Raw genomic sequence first — 14,214 nt, 5'->3', positions numbered from 1 at the left:
AATAAGCTTCCCAGTCCCACATCAAGGGTGAACACTCAGTTAAGTATTCATCCCTTAGGCTTGGTCTCAGCCACTGAAATAACAGAGTTTGACAATGTTTCTGAGGTAGCCAATAATTAAGTGGACATTACATATTATATTGAGAACAGCATTGAGTTGGTTTTTTTTTTACCCACTGTCAAGTCCGTACTATGATCCTCTAAAAAATCCCAGCAGTTTTGCCAGTTGCTTTCCTTTCTGTATTTATAATTTGGTCATCCTTTTTGTATGTGGCACATTACATTTGTTTTCACTGAATTTCACCCTGTTGATCTTCAGTTCTTTGCAGCAACTAATCAAGATCACTGAATGCCTCTCCTCTTCTCCAAAACATAATCTTGCAAGCTCTCCTAATATGGGGTCATCTGACCATTTCAGCAGCTCACTTTCTGTTTCATCATCCAAGCCAAGAATGAAAATACTGAGCAGAACCAGGCCTAGATGAGATTTTTGTCGGTCTTCACTTGAAATGTTTTTCCAGCATGACGGCACTCTCAAGAACTTTTCTGCAAATGCTGCTTTTCAAACAGGTATGCATTAACCCTGTGGATTTCTCTCATTGCATATGTTCTTTCTTAAATGTTCTTAACAGAAAGGTATTTGGGCTGGCATCCAAGCTTTGCTAGAGTCAAATACAGCAGAACTACTGTTTGTGGTTCTTTAAATAGGCAAAGCAGTGAGGTATTGAAAAGTCTTTCCACAGAGTATTCCAAGAAAAAAAAAACAATGGAGTTAACTGAAAAAATGCAGGATCCATATGAGCCTGTTACCTGCTATAGTAGGGGACAAGAGACACTGGCCAGAGCCTGTTCTACCTTCCTGTGAGAGGCTCTTTTCCATTCCAGACAACACCGAACTAATATTTTACCAACAGATATGGTTCCTGATGTTTGATGTAATGAAGAAGGCACACCACTAAAACAAATCCTCCTTCTGCCAATCTTGGTCTTTCAGTATTTGATACCACTAAGTTCATCCTCTTTACAGAATTAATAATAAATAATTTGCTTGTATTTTAACTATAATCTGAGAATAAACGTTTTCAAGTAAATTCTAGAAGATAACAACTATCATCATTATTTTCTAATTCCTACAGGCTAGCTTTCTTCTCTTTTAAACTACATTCAAGTTTAGTTCAGTGACAGGTTGGGTTGCTGAAATTGGCTCTACCAGGCTTAAACTGACATTATTAGATTTATTTCCAGAGAGACCATTTCAAACAGGTGGCTACCAGATTCCAATTAAGAAGAGAAAAAAGGCATAACAATCTCCATATCTCCCATTAGCAATTTGCCAACAATTTTGTTCTGTTTTTGATTTCAGGAGTTGCTCAAGCTTAGAATAAACATAATTCCTTTGAGATAAAAACTGCTGTGTAAATTAAATGCCTGGAAAATAGAATTTCTCTCAACAGTTTAATAATGTTTTGCAGCTTTTTAGAGGGAGCATGCATGGATATATAAATTCACATCTGCCACTATTCAGAAGCTCTGAGACACAGAACCAACAGAATTTTATGGGGAGGTAGCTGTACCTACAGGCTTTAGCTGATGAAGTCCACCAGGTTCTGCTGAGGCAATTCAGGGGTAGCACACCCCATCCTGCCCCCTGAAGAGCATTATTTAATACACAACTGAAGGCAAAGGATTAAGTTCCTGGTAGTTTCTCAGCAACTGCATTTTACAAATAATAATGTTAAAAATGAAATTAAGATCAGTATAAATTAAGATGCCCTACCATTTACTGCAGTAGTGAAGGGACCAGCCTGATTTTGCTTCTACTCTCCCTCCCATGAAAACAAAAGTCTCTAGCAGAGGTGTACAGCACAAAGAAGCAGCATCTCTTGAACTGACAGTAAGATTTCCCAGAGCAATTTTTTGTAGCTATTGCCTAGCAAAATGGAGTATAGTTCTCTACAGAGCTCTACACACTGCTTTAAAACAGAACTGCCTGATCCCACGGCTCATTTGTTATATGCTAATGAGGATCCACAACAAAGACAGAGCTATTAATTTCCTCAGTGGTTTTTGTAGCTCCTCTTTGCTGCTAGAGCATCTAATTGGCATACACTAATAAGTTATTTTCACAGCAGTCCTGTAAGGAGAGAAGAGATTATTTTACAGACAACTAACTGAGCCAGAGAGAAAATGTCTGCTAATTTTGGGTGCTCAGCTCCAGATGTATGATATGATTTTAGCCCATTAACATTACACAGAACATTGTATAGGCAAAGAACAGCTATCAGTTGTCTAAATGGCAGCTGCACCTGCTCAGCACAGCTACCAATCACTTCTGAGCCCCTCCTGCCAAGCATATAGAAAACAGAGAACATATTTGCCAGTTTATATGAAAGTTTGGTTTAAGCAATTTGATTTTTATTACTCCTGATCTTCAAAAAGCAGGAAAACCCAGCCTGCTCTCTCCTTTTGCTGTTACAGCTCATTTTGCATACCCCTTTCAACTTCCACAACAAATAAGCTAAAAGCACACAGTCTACAGGGCGTACATTGCACAGTTTTGTTTTCAGTCAAGAATAGAAACCATTCTGTAGAAAATGGAGAAACAACCATGTAATTATGATTGTATAACAGAACGTATGCTGACAGGGAGGCATGCAGAAGGACAATTCCTATGCTAACACCTTTTAGCTACAATTTCTTAAATTAGGTAATGATTTTATAGGTAAGTTTTTTAAGCAAAATAAAAGAATGCAGAAACATCTGGGTGCATTAACAGCAATTCTGCTGCTCTCTTAGCTTCCTTTCAGCTAACACTAACTAGTGGAAAGACTAGATTGACATTCTGCATGTAAAGGGCACACTTTGCTAGCATGTTGCAAAATGTTTGCTCACAGCAAAGGAACAGTGAGAACTGGGCAGGAAGACAGAACAGCAACAAAGAAATTAGCAAGATGACACAAATGCATCCACATCAAAATATTAGCAGATAAAATCATTCTTACAGTAAAGGCTTATGCATAGCTCCAGCTCAAGCAGATTCACACCCTGGACCTGTGTCATTCATATATGAAGAAAGTGGCATAAATTGGAATAATCTAAATAATTAAGAAGAGACAGCAAATATACTCAACTTGGAGAACAAAACCCTGTCATAATACAAGATTAATAAAATAGGGCACTTGGTTTTGATAGCTAAGTATTCTCCAGTGTAAAAGCACATTAAATAGATCAGTGACCTGCAACAGCTGAGAATACCCAGCTCATCAGATCTTTAATTAACCAGTCACTGATATTTAAGACATAAGGCAAATGAAGAACAAATGGAAGACAGTTTGGGTAAGTGGAAAAGACCAAACTACAGAAGTTTAATGTACAGGGAAGGCTTTAGGTAAAGAACCAAGCAACAAACTCAGTCTTTCTATATCACCTACAAAAGGGAGATGGCATCGTCTCATGCCCACAAAAATGTCTTCCATGTTTCCAGAGCAGTGATGACAAAATGAGAGGAGATGCAAGAAAGAGCTCAGTGGCAGAACTGTGCTAACACTTAAGCAACATGGGGAGAAGCACCTTCTGCAAGACAATCCTTGTGTCACTCAGAATTTCTTAGAGTCTTATGACATTTACAGCAAAGTTACTATACAAAACACTGGACATATTTGCTGCACATCAGAATAAACACATTAACTCTTTTAACTAAGGTGTGGTAAAGCAGTGTTTCACTTTCTTTAGGCAAAATATCACAACAGGTAACTGAACAAGAGAAATATCAAAACCAACCAGCAATCCCATCAACTAATTAATACCTGTAAAGGCATTCATTAACTTTGGATTATTCAAAGTAAGTATTGCAATGCCATTGTCTTCTTTGGAAAGGTTGATGGATCCACCAGAAAACTGCTGAAGTTTCTTCTTTATCAGTTCTTCCTCATAGCCATGAGCACCATTATACAGTGACAACCTTCTTTGTTGTAGTATCCTTTTCATTGTAATCTGAAGAAAGTTCTTCCACAAAGCAAGGGCCATTTCTGGAAATTCATGGAGTGAGGGAAAAAAAAAATTAGGACACTCCTTTTGAAATCCACTTCAGTCCTCTGAGAAAGAGGGAAGTATGACAGCAGAAACTAATATAAAGTTGATACAATCATAACAGTTGACAGAAATCAGTGCAAATTATATTAGCAAATTCTTCATTTGAATCTACCTCCATAAAGTTAACAGAAGGAGTATTATGGAGTGATTTTAGTAGTTACGCCAGGTATTAGCACCTTTTAAAATATTTCCTTGTAAAATTTACCAAAAAAGTTATTCTGTGCAGAAAACAAAAGAGGCTCAAAAATTACAGAAAAAAATACATTTTCCACTAGACCAATTTACTCTGTATTACTCTTCCAAACCCTCCCTAACCTTTCCTTCTAAAAAAATACCATGACCCCCAAACACACCTATAACAGAGGAAAAATTGTATCAAATCCCACAACTTTCAAGGTCTGGATGTCCTGCTTTTCTGTTGTATTACTCTTCCAAACCCTCCCTCACCCTTCCTTCTAAAAAATACCAAGACCCCCAAACACACCTATAACAGAGGAAAAATTGTATCAAATCCCACAACTTTCAAGGTCTGGATGTCCTGCTTTTCTGTAAGCAACTATTAGAGCAAGACCTTCCCCAGAGAAATACTTGAGGAACTTAAGAACTGAAGATCATTCTTATATCAAAGTCTGTTCCTTGTCACCTAATTCCATTAACACAGTTGTCACACCCCATCTTAAAACTAATTAGTCTGCCTAGCCTTTTGATTGCTATGTGCTTTTCCCAGTCATCCCAGTAGCACTTTTAGTTAATCTCATTTGGACACAGAATCTGTGCAGTGCTCCAAAGGATGAGAATTGTGCAACAGTATTATGCACTGAGTGCCACACTTGCCTTTTGTACAGGTAATAATACTTGTAAAGTATTTCTGTGTACCAGTATACCATGGCTTATTCCTCTGCTATTTCCCCTCTACAGTGTATGACTGTAGATCAGGAAAGAACAAGAAAGTAATTATCACTTGATCTGCATCTCTGCCTTAATTTATTTACTCTGGAAATGGGTCTACTGGAGAAAGCAGTTTACAAGTGACTTGAAAGAAACTGGGCAAAGCCTGAACTGAAAACAGCTGATCTGGAAATAAAGTCATCTTAGAAACCAATCAGAATGGGAATCAAAAGAACCCCCACAGAACATGGAAACAAAACCTCTTGTTATTTTGCAATATAATAGAGTAGTCCTACCTTTGCCCCAACCTACTTTTTAATGGGCTTGGCCATTCAGAAGACATGGTAGCTGCTCATTTTTTTGATAACTGGGAAAAGGCCTTCTTTGTTTCTGAATCATAATTAGTAGAAACAAAATACTTTCAAAATTGGCAAGCAGCTGTTGGAAAGTTTTTCTAAGGTGAACTCAGAACACAAACACATTCACTGAGACAGAATTTGGTGACAGCTATATTGTATGCTCTGTTCAGGGCATCTTACAGACTCAATATTTTTGAAAACCTTTATTATTTACACATGATCAAGTAAATGCACATTAAAAACCACACAATTAATTCCTAATTGTTCCCAATTAGTTCCTAATTAGCTATGTCAGGTGAACACTTATCTTGTCACTGGCTGTACCATCCTATACTAAACTTGAGAATGCTTCTGTTGGTTCAGGTACAGTCCTCATTCAAAGGGGGGAGGAGTTAGCAGAGCAACCACACTATGGGATGTGAAAGTACATGCAGCAGTACCAGGCAACTGTGAAGAGCCATCTATGCCACTAGATTCACACCTGTCCTGCCAAACTGCACCCACCAATACAACAGGATCTCACAAGCTCAACACCAAGAAACTAGTAAGGCCTACTCAAATCTATGCATTATAAAATCATCTGCACAAGAAAACGTAAAGGGATAATTTTTTTAATATCTGTTGGCAAACAAGGCCTTAACCTGTCATGATGAACTTTTCCAAAGGGTAAACTAATAAAACTAATTTTAAACTTGATTAAATTTTGTAATCTAATTGAATACAAGATTCATTACTTCATAGAAAACATTCCCTGATGCTGCTGCACTCAAACACTCTCTATCTATGCACATTCTAATAGTTGGCAACACTTCAGCTACCACCTTTCAGAGCTTTTAAAATTTTATTTAAAGAGTGAAAATGGGTTTCTAAAGCTCATTTCTCCTAATTGACTCTTTTTATATACAGTCTCTCAAGAGAGAGACAGCCTTCCCTTTTCTCTAAAACCTCAGTAGTCATTCCTCAGCATATATTAAAGCAATAAAACTTTTCATCCAGCTGCTAGTTTTTGCTCAGGAGAGAACAAACATGAAATCCATGGACAGTGCAGCCTTTCCTTGTAACGTGCAATTTCAACAACCAGCTCCCAGTTTTTAATGAATACAAAGTGTCCCCAGTTCTCATACTAAAAGAGACTAGCTGGAATTCTCTAGGAAGCCCCAGTGACTGGCGTGAAAGCAAAGCCGGGGGAAAAGGCTGTTCTGCTATCTTAACCACTTGCAGACTTAAACTTTTTTCATTACTTTTATACAGTACTGAATTTCTCATGACAAGAAATATACTGAGCAAAACAGACTTAAGATATGGAAATTTTATTCCAACAAAAAAAGAGTCTGTCATTTTCAACTGTGTGGTTATGTGCATTAACAGCTCTTTAATATTATCACTATGGTAATAAAGAACAGCAGCAAGTGCAGGATTAGAAAACAAATTGGACACCACTGCCTGCTGATCATGACTCATGATTAATGACTCATGCAAGGTATAATCTTTGAATTATTTTATTTACAACCATCTCCTACAGTACAGGTCAGTGACCAATACAATTTTTTAATAAAATAAGATTATTTTAATAGTCCAGTCTGACTGAGCTAACCACTCAAGAAAAGTATGATAAGAACAGCTAGAGCTCTCTCAGTCTAAAGGGATTTCTGCTGATATCTGACAAACAACATCCAGAATTTCAATCAGTGCGGAATGCTCACAATCCACTGCATGACTGAGATTGATTATTTCTGTATTTTGCATGAAAGCAGTGAAAGAAAGATGTTGCAGTAATATTTACGATGTTGTAGGACCAGCCAAGAGATATTATTAATATTGAAGTTCTCAGATTTTCAGTTTAGCATAATCACATCCATTTATACATACTTACAGAAATGGAGTCTTAGTCTAATTTTAAAAAGGCAACATGCTATACCCATTAGCCTCTGTAGTTTATAGACAGTTCCTACAATGAAAAAACCCCAACCTGACAGTATAGGAATAACAGTGGTCAATTAGCATCTTTCATATGTTTTAAGTGCTACAGCTTTATATATCACTGGTGACAACTAAGAGAGAAGCCAACAGTATGGACATCAGTAGCTGTTCATTCCATAGTTATTGTACCTCTTACATAAAACAACAGTTTAAATCCTATCTGACACTCAAGTGATTTTGTAACACCCTTGCCCGTGGGGTAGCAGGCTGTGGGTTAATATAAACACATTGAGTGCCAGCACTCCAGTACCAAGGACTGACACACATTATGCAAGAGCAGCACATCTATCTACAAGCAAAGTACATGTATCTACATGCAGGCACTACCAATCTATGTATTTTTGTGCATGCAGATAATCACAGGCCTTCTGACAGCCTCTGGCAACTGTCTAAGTAAAATTCAGACCTTACAATGTTAATAGAACATAGTAATAATAGGGATAACACCAATATGAATATTCCCGGAGTAGATTCCTTGGGAAATTATTATGTCTTAACAAGGGTATTTGCCCTTGCCATTACCACGACTCTGTTGCAACCCAAATGTCTCCTAACACACAATGTATCAAACACCAACCTCCAGCAATGCTGCAATCATCACTGAACATTAAGATACCTGGCTAAAGTAAGAGGTAAGAGTTGTAGGTAGCAACTTTCTAGTAGAAAGGGTAGAAGAGCTAAGACAAACCAGAGAATCTTACAGCTGTATGTCAAACAAGACAGCAAGCTAAATCAGCAAGTTAAAATACATGAGCAAGGAAAATTCCAGTTCAAAAATGGTGCCTGAATTATTGACACAAGTCCTGGAAAAAGAAAATGGGGGAAAAAAGATCCAGGCATGTGGTTTTCAATACATCAGAGAAATAAGCATGCCCTTTCATCTGGGACAGGATGTGACAGGTGTGATATGCAGATATAGACACTGGAAAAAGAAACCATTCAACTGAATTTCTGGGTTTGGATGAAGGTATACTGAGATTAAGCATAACAGAAATAATGGGATTCAACAGACAAAATCCACAAAATAAATCTCAGGGAGGAGAAAATATTCAAAAGGCAATAAAAAAAACAATCAGGCACTTTTGTGAGACTACCAAAGGCATCAAGGGCACTTGGTCAAGAAGAAAACCTGACTTGATGAAGACCTTTGGCAGCTGCAATTTCAGCAACAAGCACAGAAGTGCAAAGACAGAAAAGAAAGCTTAGAAGATGTGAACAGAGGATGATGATGAGATGACTCACAACTCAACCCTGTGTGGGTGGCTTACCAGCCACTTTCAAAGGCATTCACCTGTACTAGAGAGCAGTGACCATGACTGGCAGATGCTTCAATGGGTTCCTGCAGCGGCAAATGAATGGAAAGCAAGTGGTGGCCCAGTAGTGAGGGTTGGAACAACTGACCCTATAGCACGAAAGCAGATGAAAAACAAAGTGATAGAGAAAACAAAGCATGAAAATAAAAGTAAGTTGAAAATGAGTGAAAATAACAACAACCGACTGTAACCTTGGGCAGTGGGCTAGTGGGTGATTATAGGGAATAAAAAAAAAAAAAGAAAGAAAATAAATTATGGTGTTGGACAAAGAGAAGAGATTCAAAAACAAAAGGAGGCCAGCTTGGTCTCCCAGTCGAGCCATAGACCCTGCCTTCAGACACAAGAAAGGTGTAGTAGGGAGGATTCACATGCAGGATTCCTCTGCTGCCAGTTGCTTGTCACCACCCCTCACCTTAAGGTTACCAAGGTGTAACCTCCACCTACCTCATCCACTTATCCATCTCTCCACTTTCCCTCCATGATGCGTGGGTTAGGTTAACTTAAACAACTTGTACAACAGGTTCTCCCACTCTAATAATTACCAGATGAAGCAAGCTGAGGGCAGTCACTTCTCCAGCTGGCTTTCTCACTGCTGAAAGCAAGCAGATCATAAGCCTGCCAAGGGATCAGCAGCAGAAAACCTACTGACAAAACATAATTTGCAAATATAGAAACTTAACAAAGCTGGGGAGCTGAGGAGATTCTGCCCCCCCCCCCCAACTAGGGGATGGATTCCTCATGCCTTTCTCAAAATGTCATGGCTCTCAAACTTGCTGAGCCCTGTTCAAATTTTTAGTACATTGTCTCTGGTACCTGCACTGCAGACAAATTAGATGGGATCAACAGTCCCTGCAGTTCATCAAGTTGCTTTAAAACCCTTATGACCCCTCTAAAAACAGGCTTTAAAAGTAGCTGGTATTTTAAAGGACAATTTTCTAACCTCTGTATTACTGTTGAGAGAACAAAAGATTTGGGCCTGCTACTTTCTAGATGTCAGCACTAGAAACAAAATTTTTATCCATCCAGAAGCTGAGAGAACAAGAAGTGAGAACATGTCCAAAGTAACTAACTGAAATGGCATCAAATAATGTACATGGGAAATAAAAATTAGCTGGGAGAAGAAAAACCTTTTAACACTGTAAGTAAAAAACAAACCTTTGTCCATAGTTTCACTTTCAAGCTGGCTGACCATTTACACTTCATTTCTGCTTTTATCTCTTTTCTTTTTTTCTTGTTATTTTCATTGTTTTTCAGCAGCCCCATTCTAGACATAGCAAGCTATGCCTTTCCAAACTATGTGTTCTTTGTCTAGGTTTGTATTTTTTAATGATCCCTGCAGGCTAGAGTTTAGATGTGAATTGTCTTTCTATCCCTAAACAATTACATTCTCTTTTAATCACATTTTAATTATTTTGAAAAATAGTAAATAAATCACAAAGAAACATACTGAAGTCCACAGAAAAATAATGGTATTTAAGGATGCAAAACAGCTGACAAAGGGAGCCTTTCTTTAAATACAGATGACACTATCTAAAAACATTTGAATTTGGTCCCATGGTGAGTAAAAGATTTTGAGTTTCATAGCAGAGGGCAAGAATCTGTTACCTTCTGCAAAAAGCACTCGGGCCCTTTATTTTTTAATGCTTTGACCCAAAGAGATTCTCTTCACAGGCGTCACCAAAGGAGCTTTTTTAACAGTGACAGAAAAGTCTTTTAAGTTCATTGCTCACTAGGTTTGTTTTAGAGACCTTTAAGAAGAGCAGATGCACAACTTAACAGGAATGGAAACAACCACAACTAACTCATCATTTGCCTTTCAGTCACCAAATCCTGAACCACAAAAGCATGAATTCAATTCTAGCTGTAACCACAAATACTGATGCTTTCCCAATGGTTGCCTTGAAAAGTGTAACTTTTACAGTCAAGAAGTATTCTGAATTCTACTTAATTCACTGTTCTTTACTATTCTCTCCTTATCACCACCGCCCACAAACGATCCTGCCGACAGCAACACCCAGCGTGTATGGACACCGCGCTCTGAACCGGCCACGCAGCCACGATTCTCCTGCCCCCCTGTAACAGCAGTGGGAACCAGCGGCACCACACCAGGACTGCCTGTCACCGGCTTCCTTGGCTCCACACAGGAATCCCGGGAAGCAAAGGCAACCCCCCTGCGCGGTATCACCCCGGGAAGATGGCAAGACTCAGGGACCGAGGGGTGGAGGCTGCTTCCCCAGCGGACATTTCTTGCTGCTAAGCAGCCATGCCAAAATCCCCAGCAGTGCGCTGTTGCACGCGGTCTGACCTAGGGGAGCTTTTCTGGCCTTTTTTTTTTTTTTTTTTTTTTTTTTAAACAAAATGACTTATGTTAAATCAGCCGTCAGGGCTGGGCTCAGTGCCGAGCAGGGCCGAAGTGGGCGGTGATCGGCTGTTCCCGAAGCGACACCCGAGCTGTCAGGGCTGAGCAGAAGCACCGCTGGCCCCTCTGGTACCGACGAGGGCAGCTCGCCTCTGCCGCGGGCGCCCCGAGGCCTCGCGGGGAGCGGGAGGCTCCGCGCCTGCCCCGCCGCCGGGTGCTGCAGGGCCCCGCGCCGCCTCGGCAGCCCCGTTCCCCCGCAGAGGCCGCTGTTCCCCCCGAGGGCCGCGGCGGGCACTGACCTGGCCCCGGCGCCGGCGGAGCAGCGGAGGCGGGCGGTGCTGCGGGGAAAGGGCCCCGCCGGGAACCGCTGCCGCGGCCGCCGGGCCGGGCCCACAGCCGCTGCCCGCGCCCCGGGCCCAGCGGTGTCGGGGCAGCCCGCGCCGAGCAAAGCGCATTAAAAGCCGGCTGAGCCCCCGGGAGCTGGGCCTGACTTGGGGCTGGCAGGAGAGGTCTTCTACCGCATCCATAGAGGCGAGATCTCTAAGCACCGAGAGCTCTGCCTGAATTTAGTCAATTTTGAAGCAGACGATACTCGTGAGCTCCAAGGTTGCTAAGTACTACATAAGCAGGTCGTTATTATTGTTGTTTTCTGCACCGATCGCCTCCATCTCTGAAAACCAAGCCCCGTGTTTCTATCCAAGTCAGAGTAATTAATGATCCTCGTTTCTCCTCTGGCTCAGGACAAGGTCTCGCCTCAGGTGGCTCAGGTGAGGATACAAATCCCTGCCGGGAACATCCAGCCTGGAGCAGCGGGGCCTGCACTGGCTGTGCCCGGGGGTGCCCAGCAGGCAGCAGAGATGTTAGCTCCCTGTCCACGTCGCCACAAGGAGAGACTTGTGCTCCCCATTTTCACCCCCATCTATTTTACCTGTCAGCCTAAGTGGGAGCTCTTTCCAGCTGTCCTATTCCTGGCCGCTGTGCCTCTCCGGCTCCAGGTGCCGCTCACCTGTGCCCAGCTCTGGCAGCTGGGCCAAAGTGCTGAGCAAGCCGCAAACTACCCTGGCATCAAACTGTAATTGTGTAAACTTGAGGTTGGCATAAAATGGCACTGTCACACACAGCCCTGCCCTCGCTTTCGCCAGCAGCCAGATCAAGGGAAATAAATGGTTTCAATGAAGATCACTTAGCGCTTTGCAAATTCAAAACATTATGCAAATATGAGCCAGTCTTTCTGTGTCCTTATTGAGAAATAGACATAAGATGACTCGTTTTAAGTATTTGTAGCATGGCTGAAATATGTATCTGGAAATACATCTTCTCCATCTTTATTAAAGCTGTTTTTCAAGCCAACTGTCAATACAAATCTTCCAAAATTGGCCTAGTTAATTAAAGATTGTGATAGAATATGTAGGGGATTCTAATTATTCATTTATGTGGAGAAAACAAAAGCTTTTCATGCTGAACAGGTCCCTTCAACTTTGTATTGTTCAGAGAATCGAGAATATGATATGGTCCTGTCCCAGGCAGTGTTATCTTTATAGAATAGAAGGATACATTTCCTTTTTACAACACTCTGCAAAAAGCAGGCTTGCCTCTTATTTTTCCTCTTGGGTTCACAAAGAATTTTTTCCAGTAGTATTCAGCCCTGCAGTTGTGTCTGGAAAACCTCAGTAAAGACCTGTGTGAGTAAAGCTGCTCTCTGACCAGGTCCTGCGCTAGGGGTCTGTCCTCTTTGGGAGCAGAGCGATGCCCAGGCACGTCCCAGCTCGGTCGGAAGCAGAGGAAGGCGACGGCGGCTGGAAGCTCGTGGTTTTCCAGGTAACATATTGCCACCTAGCAGCGCCTGCTGGAAGTAGCACAAACCAGAGCGGTAGATCCATAAACCAGTTTGCCTCATTTTTGGTTTTATTGCCTTGCATCTTACAGGACATAAGGAAAAGACTAGGGTGCACTCAGAGTGAAGAACGAGGACTGTAGGAAAATGAACAGGTGGATGGGATCATCTTCGAAAACAGACAATAAAGACCAGACAGGCTGTAACTTTCAGCAGGATGGTGACTAGTCCCCTGGATGTTTGACTGGTCAGTAAGAGAGAAAAAGAAAGAGAAAAAAAAAAAAAAAGTACAATCCTGCAAGTCACTTATTCTTGCCCATAATTCCACTGACTTCAATAACACTTTCTCCTTGCATTGCTGAAGCAGTACTGACTGAGGAGAGTCAGGTCACCACCTGAATTATATAGAATGTGCCCATTCCCTGTTGCCGACCCAGAAGCTGGCGACAATGTAGTGGCTAAAAGAGCAATGCTTCACTCTCTGTTTCAAGGCTGCCAGACTGAAATATTGAATTCCAATAGATACAGAGCTCCCGGGTGCTATTTTTATGAACTCCTTTCAGAGCAATGGAACAGATAGATGACAGATCTGGGCTTAGATCTCAGGAATTATTGGATACTAACCAACACATAAACCCACAGTCAGTTCATAAAGGGTCCCTTGACCATAATTTTTAGGAGGCAAATATCATCAGCTCTGTGTGGAAGCGTGGCAGGCTAAAGGATGGTGTAACATATACTCCAAAGAGTAAACCCACATAAAAAGGTGGACACATGCATTCTATTCCTAAATTTCTGAAATATTTCTAAAATCTAGATTTCTGAATCCAAAATCATGGTATTCAGTTTCTCGTTACAGCCGCACCCTAGAGGCTCCCCAGTCCCATTGGTGCCTGACAGCTGTGATTCATGGGAAGAGACAATTTATATCAGATTAGCTAACAAGACTACCACCCCAGCTGTCTCTCCCGTCCTCACTGCAGATATCTGAAATAACCCAGAGCTGCTGCAGCTTTCTAAATGCAGCCCCACGTGCCAAGTTACATTTGGTTTGACTTTGTTAGGCAGGGGCTGGCTGGGGACAGGGCAGTCACCATGAGTACCTCAGAACTGCAACCGTATCAGTACTTGTATGTCAGCCCATCCTCCACTTCATGCGCCAAAGCTGCCAGTTTCTCACACAGTATTTGGTCACTGGATGTGTCTGAAAAGGGCTCAGCTCTTCCCAGGTAGCTCCATACCCATCCTATCCCAATGTGTTGATTTTATGTTCTCTGTCCATGTTGTTTAAGGATCTTCTCCTGCAGAGCTGACTCTGAGCTCCAGCAAGGCATGGCTGGAAGATGAGGTAAGGAAACACCCGCCTCTGTAGCACAGCATGAGAAGTGTC

At 41.4% G+C, this 14,214-nt stretch overlaps 1 protein-coding gene across 6 annotated transcripts in view; it reads right to left on the bottom strand.

The window, feature by feature from the left end:
- Positions 1–12,031, bottom strand: part of ECHDC1 (ethylmalonyl-CoA decarboxylase 1) — a 42,021-nt gene extending 29,990 nt beyond the window's left edge. Inside the window, exons 1-2 of one of the 6 annotated variants that reach the window (XM_039707040.1) lie at positions 11,919–12,031; positions 3,806–4,027 (exon numbers count right to left, since the gene is read on the bottom strand). In XM_039707040.1, coding sequence (XP_039562974.1) covers positions 3,806–4,025 — 220 coding nt within the window. In that variant the 5' untranslated portion in view covers positions 4,026–4,027; positions 11,919–12,031. Of the gene's footprint in view, positions 1–3,805; positions 4,028–9,173; positions 9,236–10,662; positions 10,902–11,009; positions 11,270–11,289; positions 11,357–11,918 lie in introns of those variants that run through there. The other 5 variants (XM_039707039.1, XM_039707038.1, XM_039707042.1 and 2 more) reach the window with 5 other exon arrangements.
- Between the last annotated feature and the right edge of the window lie 2,183 nt (positions 12,032–14,214).

Source organism: Passer montanus, unplaced genomic scaffold (genome assembly GCF_014805655.1).
Source record: "Passer montanus isolate IOZ18808 unplaced genomic scaffold, ASM1480565v1 scaffold2, whole genome shotgun sequence".
In the NCBI taxonomy this organism is placed as follows: domain Eukaryota; kingdom Metazoa; phylum Chordata; class Aves; order Passeriformes; family Passeridae; genus Passer; species Passer montanus.
This window is presented reverse-complemented; position numbering and strand designations above follow the sequence as displayed.